At 45.7% G+C, this 24,111-nt stretch overlaps 1 protein-coding gene across 5 annotated transcripts in view; it reads right to left on the reverse strand.

Annotated features, from left to right (window-relative positions):
- The window catches only part of PPP6R2 (protein phosphatase 6 regulatory subunit 2), a 186,799-nt gene that overhangs the window by 71,528 nt on the left and 91,160 nt on the right, over positions 1-24,111 (reverse strand). For all 5 annotated transcript variants that reach the window (XM_073619278.1, XM_073619280.1, XM_073619279.1 and 2 more), the window contains one exon: positions 10,692-10,756. In XM_073619278.1, coding sequence (XP_073475379.1) covers positions 10,692-10,756 — 65 coding nt within the window. The remainder of the gene's footprint in view (positions 1-10,691; positions 10,757-24,111) is intronic.

Below are 24,111 nucleotides of genomic sequence, written 5' to 3' on the forward strand. Positions count from 1 at the left end.
GAGGGTGGATCTAAAGAAAAACCAGATGGGTTTTATTCCTCTTTATTTCCCTGCAAAGGTAAAGCATAATGGGCTACTATGCATCATGCAGATTTAGGAGATAGTTCCAGCACTTACAGGTAAGCCTTAATATAGGCTTACCTGTAGGTAAAATTGGTTGTACAGAGTTTACAACCACTTTAATAGAAAATTCAATATCTTGGAGTACAACACAGGACACAGCACATTATTGTAATCATGCAGTACCGGACAAAGGCAAAGTATTCACACATCAAGGGTAACAGGCATGTAGAATAAACCAAGGAATAGAAGGGCAGGTGCTCTACCTTTCCAAGTAAGTCAAAATTCCTTGCATGATAATTGTACAGTACAGGATACAGGCATGTATTCATACACCTTGGGATGTCCCTAAGCAATAAATAAGGGCAACAATGAAGCAACCATATTTATGCCAACAGGCCCAAACAACAAAGGTCAGAAGACCCATCAGAGTGGCGTGGCAAGAACCTAGCAACCAAAGTAATGATATTAACCTGGTAAAACTTTGAAAAAATATGAACAGAAGACCAGGTGGCAGTCTTGCACAACTGGGCTACTTAGGAATTTCCTGCTGAACTGGTGGAAAGGGAACATAAAAAACACAGGAGATTTTTCTTTCAGAATGTAAGCTCTTGCTATCAGATTCCTCATCAATTGTGCAATGATGGACTTGAAAGTAGGGTGTCCCTTGCGAGGTCCCTAGGGCAGGAAAAACAAGGAATCTCTACTTCTGATTTGAGCACTGGCTTTGAGGTATACTCTAATAGCTCTGACTATGAAGAATTTGAAGATAAAATAATAATAAAAGAGTAATAAATTAGTCAAAGCTTTACTCAAGTCAGCCATAAAAGATTATTAATGGATTAAAACAGGCCCCCTTTAAAATGAATCTACTAGAATTCTTCTGTTACATAGAAGTGATTCAGGTAGCTGTAAAGCTACCAGATCACTTCTACATACCAGCAGCCCCATTTCTGATTTCAGTGTTGATCTGGCTTCTCTAAGGCGGGCCATACATGGGTCGAATTTCAAAAGAATTTTCTTTCGAAAACCTTATCTAAGAATTTTCGTTTGAATTTCACACCATTAGTGGGCTGCAGCAACAGCCGATTATCGAGCAGCCATCATATTTGAGTAATCGGGCATGTTGGAAATTTTTTGAAAAACGAACGATTTTCTAATCAATGATGGGAGAATCGTGCGAGAAATGTAATCGAAAAAGAAATGCGCATGTGCAAGAAAACAAAATTCCCGGTGTTCTGTCGAGAAGTGCCCCCCATCGAATAGTGCCCACGCATGCTCAGGACGGAGCTACACTTCAGCTGATTTGCCGATCAGCTGGAGTGACGTGACCAGGGTGCAAGCGCACATTGTAGGAAGTATGTCTCGATGGGACATACCATTTCACGGCCACAATTGAAACCTATCCAAACAGCGGGGGGAGACTGCAGTTCTCACATTGTGCCTCGCTGTTGCGGGGGCGGCTTTACAGTGTGCTGATAGTCCGGTTTTGTCTGTGTTGCAGGGCGGGTTTGCTGTGTTGAATGGCCCAGTTTTGCCTGTGTGAAAGGGCGGGTTGCAACACAGGCAAAACCAGCTCTTCAACACAGCCACTAGCCGTCCTCCAGCAGCAGCGATGCACTCAGCGATCTGAGAACTAGGTTCTCCCCAGCTGTTTGTATAGGTTTAAATTGTGCCTGTGAAATGGTATCTCCCATCGAGAGACACCTCCTATGATGTGCACATGCGCCCTGGTTACGTCAGCCCAGCTGATTGGCAAATCAGCTGTTGTGCTGTTCCGTACGGCGCATGCGCAGTACATGCCGGGCACTATTCGATAGGGGGCACTTTGACAGAACACCAGAAAGAAAAGATTCCCAGCCACGAAAACTTTTTTCTGTAGCAACATGAGGTGAAATTGAAGGCTTGGTTGGCTGAATGTCTAAATAAACGGTGGCACCATCAAATTACAAAATGCACAAAATTTCAGATTTTCAAAAGAAAATTCTTTTGGAATAAGACCATGTGTGGCCAGCCATAGACCCCATACACACTATTAGATTTTCTGCAGATTTTTGTCTTCAGATTTACCAAAACCATATAGTGCAAGGGCATGCCTGCCTGCATACAAATTGAAACTCTTAAGGTTTGACCTCATATTATATGGTTATGATAAATCTGAAGATAAAAATCTGCAGAAATTCTAATAGTGTGTATGGGGCTTAAGACTCAAAGCTCAATGCCATTGCTCATTGTTCCAACAGCACCCTTCTTTCCCCTTTTTGCACTGCCCTGAAGCAGAGGGGATAACATGATGGTTACTTGTAGCCTGTACTATACTATTACGTAGTGGCCATGCATTCCCCCTGATAAAGTAATCTTCAATTTGAAATCCATACGTGAAAAAATTAGAGACAGAACATGCACACAACACAAGTAGGCACCGTAAATGCCAATTACTCTACATCTATGTATTCCAACACAGCAAAATACACAAGATGTCCCAAGAAACAAAGCAAAAACAAAAAACGAAAAAAAAAAAAAACATTCTTTAAATACATTGAGGGGTTGACAGAACCAGAACTGAAGAACTTGCAAAAGTATTTATAACGAGAAATCAAAATGTGGCTGGTTCAGCAGAGTCCAGCTGAATTCCAATTAGTGTGTGGCAATCTTCTGCTCGACAGAAGTCTGTCAAAGAGACATGATGGAAAACTTTCCTCAATCAGCAGCCGGAGCGGCTGATCAGTTTATTCTGACAGCGACAGTGGTAGGGGGCGCTAGCGAGTTCATTTGTTCATCAATTAATATTCAACATTGACACCTATATAACATGATGTGGTGTCAATGTTGAATATTAATTGATTGATAGTTGAACAAATTCACTCACTAGTGCCCCCTACCACTGTCACTGATCATTTAACCACTTGCCGCCCACCATATAGCATAATGACGGCAGCAAAGTGGTTTCAATAACCTGACTGGGCATCATATGACGTCCTCAGGATATTGAGCCGCTGCGCGCCCCCAGGGGCGCGCATCGCGGCGATCGTTGTTGCGGGGTGTCATTCTGACAACCCGCAACACCGATCTAGGTAAAGAGTCTCTGACGGAGACTCTTTACCCTGTGATCAGCTGTGTCCAATCACGGCTGATCACGATGTCAATAGGAAGAGCCGGTGATCGGCTTTTTCTCACTCGCGTCTGACAGACGCGAGTAGAGGAGAGCCGATCGGTTGCTCTCCTGACAAGGGGGGTCTGTGCTGATTGTTTATCAGCACAGCCCCCCCTTGGATCACACCCAGGACCACCAGGGAAGCCGCCCAGGACCACCAGGGAAGCCGCCCAGGACCACCAGGGAAGCCGCCCAGGACCACCAGGGAAGCCGCCCAGGACCACCAGGGAAACCCAAGGAAATACTCATCTGTGCCCAGGCAGCTGCTAATCAGTGCCCAGGCAGCTGCTAATCAATGCCCAGGCAGCTGCTAATCAATGCCCAGGCAGCTGTCATTGCCCACTCACAATGCTTACCACTGCCAGTGCCTCATATCAGTGCCGCCTATCAGTGCCCAGCAGTGCCGCCTATCAGTGCCCAGCAGTGCCGCCTATCAGTGCCCAGCAGTGCCGCCCATAAGAACCCAGCAGTGCCCATTGCCCACCCGTGCCACCCATGAGTGCCCATCAGTGCCACCCATCAATGTCCATCAGTGCTGCATATCAGTGCCACCCAACAGTGCCGCCTACCAGTGCCCGCTCATTGGTGCCACCTCATCGGTGCCGCCTTATCAGTGCCTGTCAGTGCCGCCTTATCCGTGCCCATCAGTGAAAGAGAAAACTTACTTATTTACAAAATTTTTTTTAACAGAAACAAAAGCAAAACGTTTATTTTCGGTCTTTTTTTATTTGTTTAGCAAAAAATAAAAACCGCAGAGGTGATCAAATACCACCAAAAGAAAGCTCTATTTGTGGGAACAAAATGATAAAAATATAGTTTGGGTACAGTGTAGCATGACTGCGCAATTGTCATTCAAACTGCGACAGCACTGAAAGCTGAAAATTGGTCTGGGCAGGAAGGTGTATAAGTGCCCTGTATTGAAGTGGTTAAGTTAACCTTGCCTACACTGAGGGAAGCAGCTTTTATATACAAAAGGGTTTTTTTTCCATTTGATTATTATTTTTTTTTTCACTTAAATATTTTTTCATCACTTATTCATAGCGCGAGGTTCAATGTACACATTATTCTGACAGTGGCAGGATGCAAAAAAGAACAGTGTATGACCAGCTTTAGAGAAACTGGGAAAAAAAATGATCTAACAGAAACGTCTTACTAACTTTGTTTGCCAAAATTAAAGTGAAGCTCCACCCGAAAGGGGAAGTTCTGCTTCAAGTACTCATCCCCTGCCACGTCTAGCATGTCTTTTTTTTTGGGGGGGGGGGGGGGGGGGGGGGCGGCGTGTACCTAGTTTTGATAGTTCTCTTCCCCTCCTCCCTGCAGTCATCTAGGACACATCGCAGGTCTCAGACAGCTGGACCATTCAGGAGGCACAACGCAACTTGCGCATGCGCAATGGGCACCCAGCTGTGAAGCCGCAAGCCGCCACAGCCGGGTGTCCACAGTTGAAAATGCGGCGCTAGGGAGAGCAGCCCGTGGTAAGGGACAGCTCGGGTGAGCACATTACTGGATCCTGGAACAGGTAAGTGTGTTTTTAAAAGTCAGCAGCTACAGTTTTTGTAGCTGACTTTTAAAACACAAAAACTACTGGAGCTCCTCTTTAACTAAAGCTATCCAGAACAGCAGAACAAGCACTTGCACTTCCCTTTGTTGACACTACACGCAGGGCTGCATGCCTGTGGCCATAGTGTTCAGATGCCCCTGTAAATAAGAGCGTATACACCAAACTGCTTCCATCTCTTACCCACAGCAGCATTATATTTAAAGGTTATGTTGTGTATAGATCAAGGCATATATATTCCTGAGTCTCTTTCCCTGGCAAGAGCTTTTAATACAGTTACCCTGCAAGGCAGCTTGGCAGGAGCCTATTCTCTCACAAAAGTAAAAGCTGATATAAAGGTCAAGAATTAACACGGGGACTACAGTTTTACTGAAAAAAACAATAGCCCACTAGCATAAAACAGCATTGTCTGAATGGCTACAAACCAGCTTTCAAAAAGGGTACAGTAAAAGATTAGAACAAAGCAGAAAAAATTGGATTTTTAATACAGCTTACCTGTAAAATCCTTTTCATGGAGTACATCACAGGACACAGAGCAGCCATAGTAATCACTATGTGGGTTATACACCACCTATAGGTGAATGGACATTGGCACACCCAAAGACAGGAAGCCCCCCTCTATATAACCCCTCCCATAGAGGAAGGACCTCAGTTTTGTAGCAAAGCAATGCATATCCCAGCAAGAGGGGAGGGAACTCTGTGTCCTGTAATGTACTCCAAGAAAAGGATTTTACAGGTAAGCTGTATTAAAAATATTTTCTTTATCGTACATCACGGGACACAGGGCAGCCATAGTAATTACTATGTGGGATGTCCCAAAGCAATGCCCCTGAGGGGAGGGAGACACTATCATAGAAACTGCCACCAAAGAAGGACCTACTCTGATCTTTGTAATACGCTGAGGCCAAAGGCAGTATCTTCTACGTGACCGACATCGACCTGGTAAAAACCCTGTAGATGTATAAACAAAAAAACAAATAGTGTTCTTGTACACCTGGGCCACTGACATCCGATGATGGATGGCCCAAGATACTCCTACACCTGGTAGAGAATCTCTCCCCAGAAAAGAATGTGTTTTTTTTTTTTTTTTTAAACCATAGGCATCATTGATAAACTGGCAGATCCACTGCTAAATATTCGACCTAGATGCCAGCCGCCCTTCCTGGGCTCTTCTGGCAGCACAAATTAGGATTCCTGACTTGTGCCGATAACTCAAATAGACCCTGAGCATCTGAACTACCTCTAGAGTAGATAGCGATCTTTCTCCTGCCGACTGTGGATTAGGAGAAAAATAAAAAAGGCAAGACACTGTCCTGATTCAAGTGAAAAACTAGAAACCATTTTAGGCAATAAAAATTAGGTTTGGACGCAACATCACCTTATGATGCGAGACCAAGAATGGCTCCTTGCATGAAAGAGCCGCCAACTCTGACATTCCACTTCGCAAAGTGATAGCAACCAAAGAAGCCACCTTCTGAGATAAAAGGACCAACAGAATCCCCCCGATTGGTTCAAAAAGTGGCCTCTGCAAGGACAGTCAAGATCAAATCAAGTCCCAAGGACACAAGAATGGCCTGACAGGCGGGATTGTCCAAGTTACATACTGTATGAGGTATGAAACTAGGAGTGAGAACAACAACCCCTGGAAAAAAATAGATAGGGACGAACTCGGACCCTTAACGGTACTTAAGGCCAAAACTCCTTTTCTCTACCGATTGGAGAAAAAACAAATCTCCCCACCCACATTTTTCTGCGGGTGCCACTTCCTGGCTTCACGTCAGGCAAAAAAATATATATTTTCAAGTCCTGTAATTGAAGTTCCCCGAAGCTGGCTTCCAGGGGCTCAACAGTGCTGAGATACAGAACTCAAGACCATCAGGTCCCGCTGGACTGGGAGTGTCAAAGGAGCAACCCCTGCAAGACTCGCTATGTCTGTGTACCAAGCCCCCCTGGGCTAATTTGGCCAACACTAATATCAGTGTTCCACCTTACGGATTCTTCGCAAAGGATGTGGCAGAATCCGAAATGGGGAAAAAAATTTTCAAATAAGGTGTTACTGGTACATGTACCCTTATTGGCAGTGGGACTCTTGTCCCGGACACAAATGCCCCAAACTGTTGCAGAACTTGGGATCTAGAAGATTCCTCTGCAGAGTTCCCCTAGCCACTAGCCTATACCTGGAATATGTATTGGCGATAGAGACAGCTTTTGTACTGTTCCAGACAGAATGTGGTACACCACTCTGGGTCACATGACCTCTGGTGTCGGCCTGGTGGATGATATATACATATATATAAGCCCGCTGAGGCATTTCTAGATTGGACATACAACAGGTTTGTCCTATAATCCATAGTTCCATAGCAAGGCATACTGGCAAAGCTTATTGGACAGTATTCTCCCCTGTGGAGACCAAGCCCAGTCAACTTAGAGAGTCTGGCATCAGTGGTTATTTTCCAAATTCCTGAAAAGGAAGAATATTAAGCACCAATATTTTGCTCTGTAACACCCCGGAAACAGAGCCTTCCAGCAATGGAATGCCCTGGATCTAAAAGTTCCAGACAGAGAATGAACCTCTACCAAGACCTGGAGTAGGGCTGTATGTAGAGTACGTGCTTTGACCTCAACACAGCTTCCTCCTGTATAAATATATCGAATGAACCCCTGGAATTGACTGCTCCTTGAGCAAAGATTATTGAAGTGTCTACAGCAAGCCCAGCACTGGGGCTAGATGCTTTGAGAGCCCTCCAGAGCTGTGGGCAACCCAAAGGGAAGATTCACAAAAAAAAACGGCTTTCCACTGTAATTACAGAAGCCTTTGATGAGCCTCGAAAAAAAACGCCACATGACGATGGTTTACAGATGATTATGGACCCCGAAATTTACCTCTTGCAGAGAGGTCATCACTGAACAGTCTAGCCTATCTGAAAACAGAAGAATGTTCAGCGGCTTGAGATCTTAAGATAGACCTCATGTCCCTATTTGACTTTGGAACTGCCACCATTTAATTGTTTCACAATAATGAGCCCATAACTTCTGCTCCAAGAGCAAATGTAAGGCAAAGACTGACGACTGTGACAGACCCAGACAGTCCCAAGATGTGCACTTAACCTACCAGGTTTCTGCCGGCTAAAGATGGAACAAACCACCTCAGAGACTGCCCTAAATTTTACTGGCCTGAGATACTCTCAAAACCCAGCAGCCTCAGATGCCTCCCTCACCCTAGTGGGGAAAGCTTACAGCATCAGCTATCCCCCCCGGGCAGTCCCCATCTATATACTAACCAGGCTTGATCCTGCTTAGGCTTTGATCAGGCATGAACAAGGTGATGTGGCCACAGTCTGACGAAAAAAAGAATGTGCCAGGACACACTGCAATGCCAAACACCACAGTGGCTCAGATGCACTCGAAACCACTGTACATCAGGGGATGTGGACAACGCCAGATCCCTGAACCTGAGAGCGGTGCTCCTGCTTCCCCCGGCTGCCTCTTTTCTGGAACCGTTTAACTGGTATAACAGGTAAATAATGCAGCAACTATATTATCCAACCTAATAAACAGTCCTCCAAGGATGCAAGCCTAAAACAATGTTGGTTTACCTCTATGCAACCCCTTAGGTATGCAAACATGCAGGTATACAAGTGTTCTTGCCATTCATGCATTTATGTATGTAGTACAGGGTCAATAAGCTCATACGCATGTACCCTCAGGCAAACAAGCACCCAGGCAAATAGGCCCATATGCATGTAGTCCTATGCAAATAAGCACATCGGTAAAAAAATAGTCCCAGAAAAACAAGTACATATGTATACAGTTTAAGTAAACATACGTTTGCAGTACAAATGAAAACATGCCAGCACGTGTTTAAGCAATATGCCTCTATGGAAGAATCGTTTATTGAAGCATGTGCTCATACAAATATGCATTTGGGCAAAATATGAAAACGTGCGCTGTACACGCGCATACATGCAACATGTGTCCATGGAAACCAGCGTTCTCACAAGCAGGCATTTATGAAATGTGTTTATGCAACATTACGCAACACGCATCTATGCAGACATGTATAAACATGCATTTTTATGCAACCATGTACCTTTATGTGATTATGCATCCTTATGCAATCATGTATTTTTATGTGATCATCGTTATGCGATCAAGTATCTTTATGCAACCATGTATCCTTCCGCGATCATGTCCAACCATGTATATTTAAGCAAACATGTATTAACATGCATCTTTATGCAACCATGTATCCTTACGCAGTCAAGTATCTTTATGCGACCAAGCCTCTTTATGCGAGCATATATCCTTATGTGAACATGTATAACCATGTATATTTAAGCAAACATGTATAAACATGTATCTTTATGCACCCATGTAACTTTATGCGATCAAGCATTTCTATGCGACCATGTAAAATCATGTATATCTATACAAACATGTCTAAACATGCATCTTTATGCAACCATGCATCTTTATGCAAGCATGCATCATGTATCTTTAGCAATCGTGCATTTCAGCTAGTTTGCAAGAAAGCACCTGCTTAACTGCAGTTAGCCCCATACTAGACCTGCAGGATCAAGCCAAGCACATATGCACTATATTGGAGATACAACTCCTTAAAAATGCATCCATGCGCACGTTTTCCCAAACGTGTATATTTAAACATGCATTTAAGCAACAAGATTGCAAGCATGTATACTACGCTGCACCTGCTTATTAGAGCAGTCAACACCCCATCCAGGGGTGTTTTAACTTAGTTATACAGTCCCCCCGAATAAGCAGTAAATATGCAGCATACAATCATGACTTATCTTCACATAGTTCTCCCATAGTAACTACTCGCACTTTGTTAGTATCCTTAGGCTGCTACTATGTCTCCAGAGGCCTACTGAACCTGTTGCCACATGGCATGGCCGCCCTTCCACTTGCTGCCTATATAAAAAATAGGCCATACTAAGTGAGCTTGCGCCCTCTAGTGGCTGGAGGAGAAACAGCAGCCCACATTAGTAAGAGTACATAGCATGATTAAACAGCACACTGCTCCCAATGGTCACCGTGAGAACAGAAAGTCAGAACTCTTTTTTTTTTTCAAAAAAAGAGAAACTGCAAACAAATGCAGACTTACCATTCCTGCTGCAGGAATCTGAAAATAACAGGAGTCCAATATTCACCCATCACGGCAAACTTTGTCATAAAAAGACCTTCAGAGACTGGGCCCCCCTTAATGTGGGGTCCACTCCCCTGGTCCTTTATAGCACCCTGCAGGAAAGCACCTTGGTCAGAACAAACACTGCATAGGTTTCCATTAGGCAGGTCCAGCGCCGTAAAGGCTGCATTACAGGTAAAATCGCAAGGAGTCTTCTCCCCTTTCCCATGAGGCTCGGATTCCATCCATTTTTGGCTGACAGCTTTTTTTTAATGGATCCGATTGTGGTCCATGATTCCTAATAGAACCGCCCAGACCTCTAAGTATGCTCCAAGAGCACACCATCACCTTGAAGACACTGGCGAAAAAACTGAGGTACATCCTGTATGGGAGGGGTTATATAGAGGGGGACTTCCTGTCTTTGGGTGTGCCAGTGTCCATTCACCTATAGGTGGTGTATAACCCACATAGTAATTACTATGGCTGCTCTGTGTCCCGTGATGTATTATAAAGAAAAATACAATATCAGCTTTGTTGCCTACCCTGTTGTAAACCTGTTGAAACGCAATGAAAAGTACACTCTCAAGACAAGAAATTCATCTAAAGTTTCAGCAGGGTGTAATCAATATATACAGAGATCAGTGACAGACCTGTAAGTCTAGTATGAGTAAACACAAATATTCAGGTTTCCAGTGCCTAGTAAGCAAGTGGTTAAACATCATCAATACTCATTACAACAAGGTTTTTAAAAAAAAGAAAAATACAATACTCACTGAATTTTGTCATTCGTATCCCAAGCATCCAATATTCGTTGTACCAAGCAGCATTTCTGGAAAAGCTAAAACAAAATAACACTTTATTTAATATGAAAAGGTCTTAAACAGAACAGAATTGACTACAATAAAGTTAAATATAAAACAGGTTTCTAAACTTATATTAGGTCATATAATCATTTACAAGTAGCACTAAATATAAAGAACCAGCACTGTAAAATTGCTTTAAGACAAGTCCTCACTGGTTGCCTGCTCAGTGTTTTTCTTTTTCCACATGTGTGTGCAGAAACATTGCAGTCTTTAAAGCTCTCCACCACTGCCTCTAGGTCCTGCACTGCCACTTGCCCAAACTTCTGGATGTGGGTGCGTGCGCCCTGTGCCTGTCAAATGCAGAGAAGCAGGGACACCGCAGGCTCCAATCATTTACTCATCTGATGGAGAGAGGAGGTGAAGCAGGGGGTTGTTAGGGGGAAGGCTTGCGGCTGGGATAGCTGCAGGAGGAATCCTCTGCATTGCCAGCAGAAAGTACACACACAAAAGTGGCTCTACGAGACCCTATAAGGGCATAGAGCCAGTCAAAGTTGGAGAGCAGGGCAGGGAGGGGGCATCTGTACAGAAAGTATTTAAAGCAAATTAATGCGTACAAAGAAAATCAGACATTCAAAAATTGTATGTGTGGAGGTCTTGCAGCACTATCAGGTTTATTTAATTCACTGAATAGAAAAGGGGGACACTTTTGTAGTTACATATACCAATCAGGAAATGAATATCAGACTTAACTGGTATAGATGAAACCATGCTTTATATTAAAAATGTATGAATGTTTTACATAAATCAACTTTCTTTTAAAATTTGAAATGGATTAAGATGACCCTAAAAATAGAAACTGAGTACAATCTAGGCCTTAAATTGGCATATTGTTTGGTTAACAATGTGTGTCCTTGTGGTGCTGGATCCTCATAAAGTCAATGTGTTTCTCAAACAGCCTCTCCAGGACCAGTTGAGCATTAAGTGGGGAAGTAGCTCCTTTCCCTAAACATAACAGAATTTCTGCTATCTAAAGCAGAAATTGAGGTGCTAGAGTTGGGTTTCAGTTTCTGCCCTACTACTATGGATCATTTTGGAATCCAAATGCCGTGTACACATGACCGGACTTTGACAGCAAAGGTCCTACGGAACAAATCTGCCGGACAATTCGATCGTGTGTGGGCTTCATCGGACCTTTGCTGTCAAAAAACCAGATGGACTTTAGAAATAGAACATGTTTCTAATCTTTCCAACGGACTCGAGTCCAGTCGAAAAATCAGTTTGTCTGTATGCTAGTCCAACGGATGAACAATGACACAAGGGCAGCTATTGGCTACTGGCCATGAACTTCCCTATTCTAGTCTGGTCGTACGTCATCACGTTTGAATCAGTCGGACTTTGGTGTGATCGTGTGTGGCAAGTCCGTTGCGTCGGAACTCTGTCGAAAGTCCGTCAAAAAGTCCTTCGGAGTTCAGTCCGTCGAAAGTCCGCTCGTATGTACACGGCATAAAAAAACTGAGCCTATTGGCCCACAAACTGATGTACAAATACTTATTTGGAAAAGACTAAGAAGATAAAAAAATCGGAGCTTGAAATTTCAGAACAATGGATTTCGCTATAAAAGGTTTTGGTGTATTTAAAAAGAGGTATGAGGTGCAGAGAAAAATTATACTCACCCAGGTGGATGCTGCATCTGTCCTCTGACAGCTCTGCACTGAGAACTGAGCGATCAAAGTCCACTGATCGCTTAGTTCCCAGCATTCTGTCAGCAGAGAGCCAGGGTCTGTCAGTCACCAGCTCTCTGATCTGCCCCTCCAGTGCTCACTTGGCTGTTGAGGAGCTAAACTTCTCCTTTACCTTATACAGTTGTTAAGAGATTGAGGGTTCTGACTGAGGAGACCCTCTCCCTATACAGCAGGTTCCAGAAGAAAAAACTGACAAAATGCCTAAAGTGAAAAAGAAATCAGAAAAATTCCTCTCTCTTCAAGCCAATCCCAATATTTGGGCATTTTTCACATGGACCACAAAAGAGATCTAGCCACTTCAATGGAAGGCCCCATCTGATTTGAGTAACAAAGACCTAATTATTAAGGCATCTGATTAAAGGGGGAAATGTGGTTCGAATGGTAAGCCAAAAATAAAGAATAATATGCCTTGATATTTAAAAAAAAATAGGGACTGGAATATACCTCTCTCTGAGGAAGTGATCCAGGGATTTAATAAGGTGTTCTATGAATTGGTTAGATGTCTATACAGGTGTCATAATAGATAAGAGGATATACGATTCAATCGGGGTTCAATTTACCCGAACTCCATTGTTTTATGCATTACCCAAGACACACAAAAATATATATAATCCTTTAGATACGCCAATCATTTCCAGACTCTGCTCCCAAACTGAACTAGCTAGTAGATTAGTTGATGCCTACCAACATCTTCAGGTTATGAATCTGTCTCATACTTTCAGGACATCCTGGTCGCCATAGATATCGAGGCACTTTACTGTAGTATACCACATATTCAATGCCTTATGGTGGTAAAGAACTTTTTGGGGGAAAGGGACCAGGTATCCAGGCCTGTGATTTCATTCTTTGTCTGTTGAGGCATAAAGGGGTTGATTTACTAAAACTGAAGAGTGCATGGTAGCCAATTTGTTTCTAACTTCAGCTTGTTCAGATTTCTATGCAGAGCTGCACCAGATTTTGCACTCTATTGTTTTAGTAAACGAACCCTGTCCTGACAAAAAAAAAAAAAAAAAAAAAAAAGGATATTTGACTTACCGTAAAATCAGTTTCTCTGAGTTCACTGACAGTTACACATCGCTCCATTATTCAGAACCATAGGGTTATATCGCCCCCTACAGGAGTAGTACACTAGGCAGAAAAAAGACTTGGCGAAGCCTATGGACAGTCTTAGGTGATATACACACCCCTGTAGGCCTTCAGTTTAGTAACAAGCGGTGTGAGAAGCATTAAAAACTACGTAGAGGGGTGGGTGCTGTGTCAGTCAATGAACTCATAGAAATGAATTTTATGGTAAGTGAAAAATCCTATTTTCTCATTTGTTCATTGACAGACACGTCGCACCCGTTATTCAGAACCATAGGGACTTCCCAAAGCAGTGCCAAACATGAGGGGTGGGACAACGAAAAATCCCAAGGCTAACACAAGAGCCAACCAGGTAACAGGAGCTCAACACAAACAAATTGGAGCCCAACCTGAACAATACATCATTCAAGGAGGGAATAGACCCTCTAAACAGCAGCCTGCAACACCTTGAGGCCAAAAGAAGCATCCTCAGATGCTAGCACAGCCACGTTGTATTTTGTTAAAGTGTACACGGACGACCAAGTGGCCGCCTTGCAAACCAGCACAGCTGACGCCTGATGACGGAAGGCCCAAGTAGAATAAACAGCCAAGTAGAATAAACAGCCAAGTAGAATGCGCCGTACCAGGGAAAGGAGGAACCCACCCCCTGATAGAATAGACCAATAGAGTCATCAACTCTCTAAGCCATCTAGAAAAGGTTGTAGAAGAAGCAGACAGCCCCCTATTTGGTCTGTCCGTGATCACAAACAGTGAGTCTGATCTCCAAAAAGGCCCTGTGACTGCCAAATGCACCAGAATCGGCCAAACACATCCAGGGCATGCAAGGTAAATCCCTTAGGACAGTTTGACCTGGGACACAGGGAAGGCAATACAACGTCCTTAATCAAAAGGAATCAGAGGGAACCACGGACTAGGGTGAAGAACCACTTCATCTTTGTGGATCACTAGGTAACGAGTATGAAATGGTAACGCCTACAGTTCAGACACTCTGCGAGCAGAGATGCTAGCAACCAAAAAAGCCACCTTCTGGGACAGAGCAAGCAGAAGAACCTCCGGAATATTTTCAAAGGGAGGCTCCTGTAGAACGCACCAAGAGTACATCCCACGGCAGTAGAAGCGACTGCACCGGTGGAGGCAAACGTTGAACCCCTTGCTTAAGAGTACACACCAGGGAGTGCAAGCCAGGGGACGCCAAAGAAAACCGCCAAGGCCGACACCTGGCCCTTGATGGTACTCAAGGCCAAGTTCTGCTCATGAAGGAAGGTCGAAATCCGAGCCACCGAGAAAGAACGAGGGTAAATGGCAAGAACCTTACACCAGGATATGTATGCTATCCATGTCCGGTGGTCAATCTTTCCAGAGGAAGGCTTCCTAGCCTTCAGCAGCATCGTAACTTCAGCACCTGGCTCATAACAGCCAGGCCTTCAAAAAACAGCGACTGAAGCAGGATGGAAGATCGGCCCTTGGCACAGTAGAACCTCCCTGAGAGGAAGTCGCCAAGGGACGACAGCGACCAAGCGCACCAGGTCCGCGTACCAAGCCCGACAAGACCATCCGGGCCCACTAGAATGACCCGAATCCCTTCGGGCTCGATCCTGAGCAACAGCCGCAGCAGAATCTTGAGGATAAGAGGCGTAGATCTGACTAAACCGGCCCCCCTGTGCCACCAGAGCATCTGCGGTGTCCACCAGAGGAGCCCATGACCTTTCCAGAAACCTCAGTACCGTTCCGTTAAGCCGGGACGCCAACAGGTCTACCTCGGGAGTGCCCTATCTGAGACAAATCCGATGAAACACGTCCTGGTGAAGGGACCACCCCGTGGATCAACACTAGCCAACTGAGGCAACCGCCTGCCATTTTTCCACTACTAGAATGCATATGGCGGAGAGGGCCGGAACAAGGTGTTCTGCCCACCGCGGGATGCTGGCTACTGTCAGAGCTGCCAACACACTCTTCATTCCACCCTGGTGATTGACATAAACCACCGCCTTGGCATCGTCCGACCGGATCCGTACCCCCAAAGTCCCCTGAGCAGAACCCAGTCCCAGGACACCTCCCCACCCGGATAGACTGGCATTGGTGGTGACCACTGTCCAATACGAGGGGAGAAAAGGATGTGCCCTGGCGAAATCCCAGAGAGAAGCACCAGACCAGGGAACCAGTTCTCTGGCTCAGCCGAATCTGATAGCCCAGAGACCTCAGGCACTTTACGCCAGGATCTCACTTGAAAGGAGCTTGTATAAAACTACGCAAATGGAACAGCCTCAAAAAAGGTAGATGCCATCAGGCCTAACACCCACCTGCAGGACCGCAGGGAGGCCCACCTGCAAGACAACAGTAGTTGAAATGTAGCATGCAACTTCTGGAGTTTGTCCAGAGGAAGAAACACTCTGGCCAGAGATGAAACCAGAGTCAGGCCCAGATAGACCAAATTTCTGGAAGGAGCCAGAGCAGACTTCAGGTAGTATAGCCAACTGAAAACTGAGGTCTGTATAGTGAGCTACGACACCCCTCAGGGTAGCCGGGGACTTTGCTCACAGAAGATCTTCTAAGCAGCCCAGGACTGCAATCCCCCGCTTACGTAACCACGCCAGAACTGTCCAACACCTTTGCGAGTATGCAAGGGGTGGAGGCGAGACCAAAATTAAACACCGCGGGCTGAAAATGCTAATTTTCCTACAGTAAAATGGAGGAAGTGTTGGGCACATATTGGAGTGCGTAAATAAGCATCCATGATGTCAACAAAAGCCCGAAAGTCCATGATGAAGGGACGCCACCACCGTGGGGATGGACTCCATTCTGTACCCACTGGAAACGGGACAAGCACACCACCCTGAAGAAACAGGGCTTGCACAGCCCCAAGGAAAACTGCCAACAGCCCGGTGACAAACACAAAATTGGAAGGAAAAAACCCTTTTTGGGGTCCAAGGCCAGAAACACAAGGACATAGGTGAGGGCGCGCCTTCATGCTGAAGGGGCCTTGTCCGTGGGGTCTAGGGTGCCCCGCTCATGGCTCACCAGACCTGGTCCATTGCGTGCCGAGAAGGAATACATCCGCTACGAGGCCCTTTTCCCCATTTCAGACTGTGGAAGACATTTACTCTTCCCTCCTGTGAGACTCGTAAAGATGTCATCCAGGGTATCCCCAGACAATTGCCTTGAAATGGTAACCCAGTCAGAGCTTTTTTTAGCAGCCCAGTCCGCAGACCAACACTTAAGCCCCTATACATGTCTAAGCACCACTGCAGAAACAGAGAGCTTAGCAACCAAGGGAACTGCGTCCAAGAGGCACTGCATACTTCAGCCCCCAGACCAACTGGTCCGCCAACTCATAGAAAGCAGAGGGAATCTGCTCCCCCTCCAGGTATGTCAGCCGGATCCTTAAAAGCCGGAGACTCATGGTCGCCTTGCGCAACCTAGAGACAGGGGGATCCACTCTTTAAGGAGGGACCCCACAAAGGACTACCTCACAGCGAAGCGTCTTTGGAATCACAAAGGGACGCTTAGGACACTCCCAGTCTTTACGAACAAATTATCCAAAATAGGAGGGAGAAGGAAACACTTTTGCCATGCAGCTGCATCCTCCATCTTTAAATTTTCCCACACAGATGTAATAAGGGAGACAACCAGCACCTTCTTGTGCGCCAGTGCAGTTGTGGAGGAACAACCTCACTGACAGGACAAGGAGTGTGACCACCAACCCCGCAAGGTAGGCTATATCCACGACGGCAGAGCCGGATGTAGGATCAGTCAAGATGAGGCAGGGGAGGGCGCCATTTACTAGCCTATATGCCATAGCGCCACCTGTGAAAACGCAAAGAACACAGGGCGCGCCGACTGAGACTTGCGCAACCTTAGACCCTGCACAGGGGCGTCACCGAGGTCCCACACGGGGCACGTCGACAGAGGCCCCACACCGGGGGCGCTAACCCAGGCTCCTCACAAGGAGCACCAGCCAAGACTCCGCACTGGGGCACCTACTGAGACCTCCGCACAGGGGGCACCGGCTGAGACCTCCGCACAGGGGGCACCGGCTGAGACCTCCGCACAGGGGGCACCGGCTGAGACCTCCGCACAGGGGGCACCGGCTGAGACCCCGCACAGGGGGCACTGGCTGAGACCCCGCACAGGGGGGTACTGGCTAAGGCCCCTCAAAGGGTGCATCCATCAAGGCCCCTCACAAAGGGCATCCACTATGAAACCTCACAGGGGGCAACTACGGAGGGCCCACTTAAACCACCCCAAAAGGGGGTCGCCCTCAGAGCCCCCACAGCACCATCCCTCTGGAAGAAGGCTTGGCCGTGCGGACTAGCAGGCCACAAAAGCACAAGGAAAGCGGCAACCACCGTCCGCTCTAGCGCTGGCCTGCCCGTCGCCCGGTCACAGGCTAAATTTTCAGCCGCCCGCTTCGAGTGCTCGGTAGGCCGCAAAGCCGCTGCCTAAATTAGTGGGGGGCCGCCACAGGGGGCGCGGATCTGCGGATGCCTGGTCACCCACCCATCAGGTGCCAAGGTGTACCCCCCCGTAGTGACAACCCTGGAGGGGAGGGGGGTGGACAGAATGTCTAAGGCACCTAAGCCAGAGGCCTGGGCCTCATCCGGGGGGGGGGGGGGTGTGGAGAACCCCAGAGGGACCGACCACCCTAGGGAGTACCCACACTCCAGGCAAGGAGAGGAGGGTGCCCCTTACTTACCACTCCATAGAGTGTGTGGGTAAATGCTCCCAGACAGATCCTCATCGCCACCGAAGTGGGGGGCTGTTAGCCATGAGGAACGCTGAGACACAGGCCAAGAACCTGTCGTATGCAACCTCGCAAGACTTAACTCGCAGGGCCAGCGTAGCTGCGGTCTGCATGTGCTCGCTGGCCAGACTGGGGAGACCACTGGATCTTAGTGTCCAGCCCCTTATGCAATTTATGTTTCTTTTTTAACAAAAATTTTTTCCAAATTTACATTTGAATATAGTAAGACATGCATCCCTTTTTTGGGATATTGAAATCTTTCTCCAAGAGGATGGTATTATTTGGACATCTCTACATCGTAAACTTACAGCAGGCAACAGCATTTGGCATAACTGAAGTGGTCACCCACATTCATTGGTTAAAAGCATTCCATACAGTCAGCATTTAGGAGAAGAGATTGCTCAATGGATGCGTTTCAAAAAGAGGCTGAGACCTTGAGAAATAGGTTACTAAAAACCAAGAAAACCACCCTCAAAAAGTTGAACAAAGCAAAAGGTAGAAGAAGGCGTTAAATTATTTTCAACAAAACCAATAGAAAACAGGAGGAGACATAGCCATAACTACATTTTCCAATCAACATCTGCATATTCGTAACGCCATGCAGAAGTATTGGCATTTATTGACAAGCGACCCTATTCTCAAAAAACATGTTAAAGATTGTCCAGAGAACACATACAGAAGGTCACAAAGTAAGGAGTCAGCATCTTAACCAGTTCCCGACTGGCGCACACCGATGTACGTTGGCAGAATGGCACGGCTGGGCAAATGGGTGTACCCGTATGTCCCTTTGAATTTGCCGCTGTGCCATTGCGTGCGCGCCGGCCGGGAGCTCCGTGAGTCAAGTTGCGGGTCCCGCGGACTCGATCGCCTCACAGAGAGGACGAACGGGGAGATGCTAATGTAAACAAGCATCTCCCCGTTCTACCTAGTGACAGTGTCACTGATCTCTGCTACCTGTGATCGGGAGCAGAGATCAGCGACGTGTCACACGTAGCCACGCCGCCCCACAGTTAGTAACACTCCCCAAAACTAACTTAACCCCTCCCTAGCCCCCTAGTGGTTAACCCCTTCACTGCCAGTGGCATTTACACAGGAATCCGTGCATTTGTATAGCACTGATTGCTGTATAAATGACAATGGTCCCAAAAACGTGTCAAAAATGTCCGATGTGTCCGCCATAATGTCACAGTCACGATAAAAATCGCTGATCGCTGCCATTACTAGTAAAAAAAAAAAAAAAATTAATAAAAATGCTATAAAACTATCCCCCATTTTGTAAACGCTATAACTTTTGCGCAAACCAATCAATAAATGCTTATTGTGATTTTTTTCTTTACCAAAAATATGTAGAAGAATACAAATCAGCCTAAACTGAGGAAAAAAAAAAGATTTTTTAAATATTTATTGGGGATATTTCTTAAAGTAAAAAATAATGCGTTTTTTCCAAAATTGACGCTATTCTTTTGTTTATAGCGCAAAAAATAAAAACCGCAGAGGTGATCAAATACCACCAAAAGAAAGCTCTATTTGTGGGAAAAAAGGACGACAATTTTGTTTGGGAGCCACGTCACACGACTGCGCAATTGTCAGTTAAAGCGACGCAGTGCCGAATCGCAAAAAACGCACTGGTCAGGAAGGGGGTAAATTCTTCCGGGGCTGAAGTGGTTAAAGTAGAACTATAGGCAAAACTTTTTTTTAAAATTTTGGATAGACTAAGGAACCACGGTTAGATTTTTTTTCCCCCCATCTGTGTCCCGTTGCGAAGATTTACCTCCACTTCCTGTCCCATAGCCAAAAAAGGAAGAGAAAGGAAATCCCCTGCAAATTAAGGGACTCCTTCAGGGACTCACAGGTCACCAGAACTAGTGCCCCCATTGGAAGATTTCCCCTCCATTACTTTTCTGGGGACAACTCAAAATTTGGGATTTATTTTACTTTCAGAATGATACACAGAACAAAGAGAAGGTTGAATCTCCCTAACGAGGGTGCACACACACAGCAATAAAAACTGACAAATGTTCAAATCACTCTCCACTCTAACCATAAACGAAAATAAAAGTTTTGACTTTAGTTATACTTTAATGGGGCAGAAAGGCGTTCATCTCAGGTAGGCACCTTTAGACACTTAGTTGACTGCCGAACATCTGGGGTAGTATACATCACATTCTGCCAATGTGGTACATTTTATGTATAGAAAATAAAGAGACCTTTCTGGCGAAGAATCTTTGATCATGTTTATTACATAAGAAAAATGGGATTTTTGTACTCACCGTAAAATCCATTTCTCCGACACAGCGCCTCCTTAATCTTGACCATTGGGTTATATCGCCTAGGCAGAACAAGAAACACCTGGCTACGCCCATGGGCTGTCCTCAGTCAGTATATAACCCCCTCCCTGCTCTAGGTATTCAGTTTAGTAGCAAGCAGTAATAGAAGTATCAAAAACTCCATAGAGGGGTAGGTGCTGTGTCTGTTGAACTCAGAGAAATGGCCTTTATGGTGAGTACGAGTACAAAAATCCCATTTTCTCTTTCATTCATCAATGGACGCAGCGCCTCCTTAGCCCTCATGCACACAGGCTGTTAAAATAACGTTATGAAAACGCCAGTATCTTTGCAGTGATTTTTTTTTTTACTTTTTTCAGCGGTTTTTAGCGTTTTTTTTTTTTCAAATTTTTTTTTTTTTTTTCAATGGATCAAAAACATTAAAAACTTGTTGAATGACGTTTTTGAGCGTTAGAGCGTTTTTACAGCTGAAAAACGTCTCTCAGAACCCACGGGTCCTGGGTTTTTTTTACAGCTTAAAAACGCCTATGCCACTTGCAGCTCAAAAACGCCTAGGTGGGCATGAAGCCATAGACTAACATAGACAGGCCTTTTTAAGCTGCAAAAAAAGCTCAAAAAAGCAGCTGTAAAAACGTCCGCGTGCATGAGGACTTAATCTTGACCATTGGGACATCCAAAAGCAGTGCCAAAAAAAAAAATGAGGGGTGGGCAAAATAACCCAAGGCTAAGCACAAGTGCCCTAACCAGGACACCGGAGCCCCATCTGGGGAAAAAAAAACAAACAAAAAAAAAAAAAAAAACAAACCCCTCAAGAGGGAACCCCCCTCTTTAACCACTTAACTACATGGCATTTTCACCCCCTTCCTGCCCAGGCCAATTTTCACCTTTGAGCGCTGTAACATTTTGAATGACAATTGCGCGGTCATGCAACACTGTACCCAAATAAAATTTTTATAATTTTTTTCCCCCACAAATAGAGCTTTCTTTTGTTGGTATGCGAAGAAGCGACAAGTTTGGAAAAAAAAAAAAAAAAAAAAAAAACAAACAATTTTTTTCCTCAGTTTAGACCGATCTGTATTCTTCTACATATTTTTGTTAAAAAAATTAAAAATCGCAATAAGTGTATATTGATTGCTTTGTGCAAAAGTTATAGCACCTACAAAATAGGGGAAGGGGATAGATTTATGACATTTTTATTATTTATTTATTGTTTAACTAGTAATGGCGGCGATCTGTGATTTTTATCGTAACTGACACTGCGGCGGACATATCGGACACTTCTGACACTATTTTGGGACCATTGACCTTTATATAGCAATCAGAGCTAAAAATATTTAAATGTGTTTAAATGGGTTAAATGTGTTACGTAGGGAGTGATTCTAACTGTGCAGGGATGGGACGGACTACAGAAGGAGACCAATCAGTGTTCCTATATACTAGGAACACACGATCTGTCTCCTCTCCCCTGACAGGACGTAGATCTGTGTGTTTACACGTTCCTGCTCTGTCAAGAGTGATTGCGAGTGCCCGGTGGACATTGCGGCATTGCGCATCGGCTCATTGGTGACGCGGCGGGCACACACCACCCTATAGCGCCGGGAAGTCAAGGACGTCATATGACGCCCGCCCAGGATGAGAGATCCCATCTGCGGACATCATATGGCAATGAACATTATTGAAGTGGTTAAACAGCAGCCTGCAAAACCTTGCAGCCAAAAGAAGCATCCGCAGATGCCAAAATATCTACTTTATTGAATTTTGTGAAGCTATGCACTGACGATCAAGCGGCCGCCTTGCAAACCTGTGATATTGACGCTTGATGATGGAAGGCCCAAGAAGTACTAAGCATCCGAGTAGAATGCGCTGTGACAGGGAAAAGAGGAACCCGACCCTTAATAGAAAAAGGCCAGAGTCACAGTCTGTCTGATTCCATCTGGAGATGGTAGCCGAGTGGCCAGCCCTTTCCTTGGTCCCTGTGTAAAAAAAAGTGAGTCTGACCTCCAGAAAAACTCAGTGGCTGCCAGATACACAATGTCCTCATTCAGAGACAACCTTGGGCAGAGATGACGAACAGGGACGAAGAACCACTTTATCCCTATGAAGTACTAAATAGGGGCTACGACAGGATAACGCCGACAACTCCAAAACCCTGTGGCCGGAGGTAAAAGCCACCAAGAATGCCACCTTCTGGGACAACATAGGTAAGGAAATCTCCCGAATTGAGTTTTCTGGAGAACCGATCGTACCAAGTTTAAATCTCAAGGCGGCAAAAGAAACCTACAGGCGGAGCCACATGCCGGACTCCTTGAATGAAGGTACGAACTAAAGAGTGAATGGCTAGGGGTCACTGAAAGAAGACTGCTAAGGCAGACACCTGGCCCTTGATGGTACTCAAGGCCAACTTCTGCTCAATGCCCCGTTGAAGAAAAGATAAGATCCGAGCCACAGAAAAGGATCGAGGATGAACGCCAATTAAATCACACCAAGAAATGTACGCTTTCCGTGTACGATGGTATATCTTACTAGAAGTCGACTTCCTCGCCTTCACCATAGTAGGGATCACTGATCCCGACAGACCTCTATCTCTCAGTATCTGGCTTTCACTAGCTATGCCATTAAAACCAGTTACTGTAACGCAGGATGGAAGCTCAGCCCTCAGTACAACTAGTCCTCTCTGAGAGGTAGCTCCCAAGGGATGTTTACGGCCACCAGAATAACCAGAAGACTTCCGCCCTCAGTCTTTCGACGGCACCACAGAAGAGGAAGGTGTTGGCCCTGCAGTGGCACCAGGACGACTGTGGTGTCTACCAGAGGAACCAGTTACTTCCTGTTGAACTGAACCTGCTGAAGGGGCCGACGTTTGAAAAGAAAAACTACCAACCTGGTCAGCATTCACTCAAGAGTCAGACAAAGGTAACCCAATTTCCTGGACGGGGATAGAGGGGGCCTTGGGTAGTTCTGATGTCACTTGAGCCTTTACAGGAATTACATCCGTAAAAGGAGACACAGGGCCCACTAAGTGGACGAACTCTGTCCCCCTTCTTTGATACCCCCAAAAGGTTCAATTTGTGGACCCCATTGATGCTCACGAAGGAAGTCCATGAATCTGGAAACCAGCGAAGATGTCCCCCCACCCCAGCAATGGGTGTGGGCAGACCTTCATGCTGAAAGTCTTGTCAGTGGATCTGGAGAAGCCTGCTCTAGGCTTACCAGACCAGGATTGCTTGGAACTTCCTGGGGTAAACTTGAGAGATCTGTTTCCGTTATCTGCAGTCCCGGGAGCCCAGAAGAATTTCTTATGGGCCAGGAAGGAAGCCGCCCCCCCCCCCCCCCCCCCCGTCTACGACGAGGCTCCTTCCCTTTCCTAGATTGAGACAGGAGGGTACTCCCCCCCCCCCCCGTGACACCCTTAATGGATGTCATCCAGGGTAGCCCCAAACAGGTGGTCGCCTTGAAAGGGCAGATCAGTCAGAGCTTTCTTAGAGGCTTGGTCTGCCAAACAATTTTTAAGCCACAGCACACGTCTAATCACCACCGCT

Source organism: Aquarana catesbeiana, linkage group LG03 (assembly GCF_042186555.1).
Source record: "Aquarana catesbeiana isolate 2022-GZ linkage group LG03, ASM4218655v1, whole genome shotgun sequence".
Lineage (NCBI taxonomy): Eukaryota > Metazoa > Chordata > Amphibia > Anura > Ranidae > Aquarana > Aquarana catesbeiana.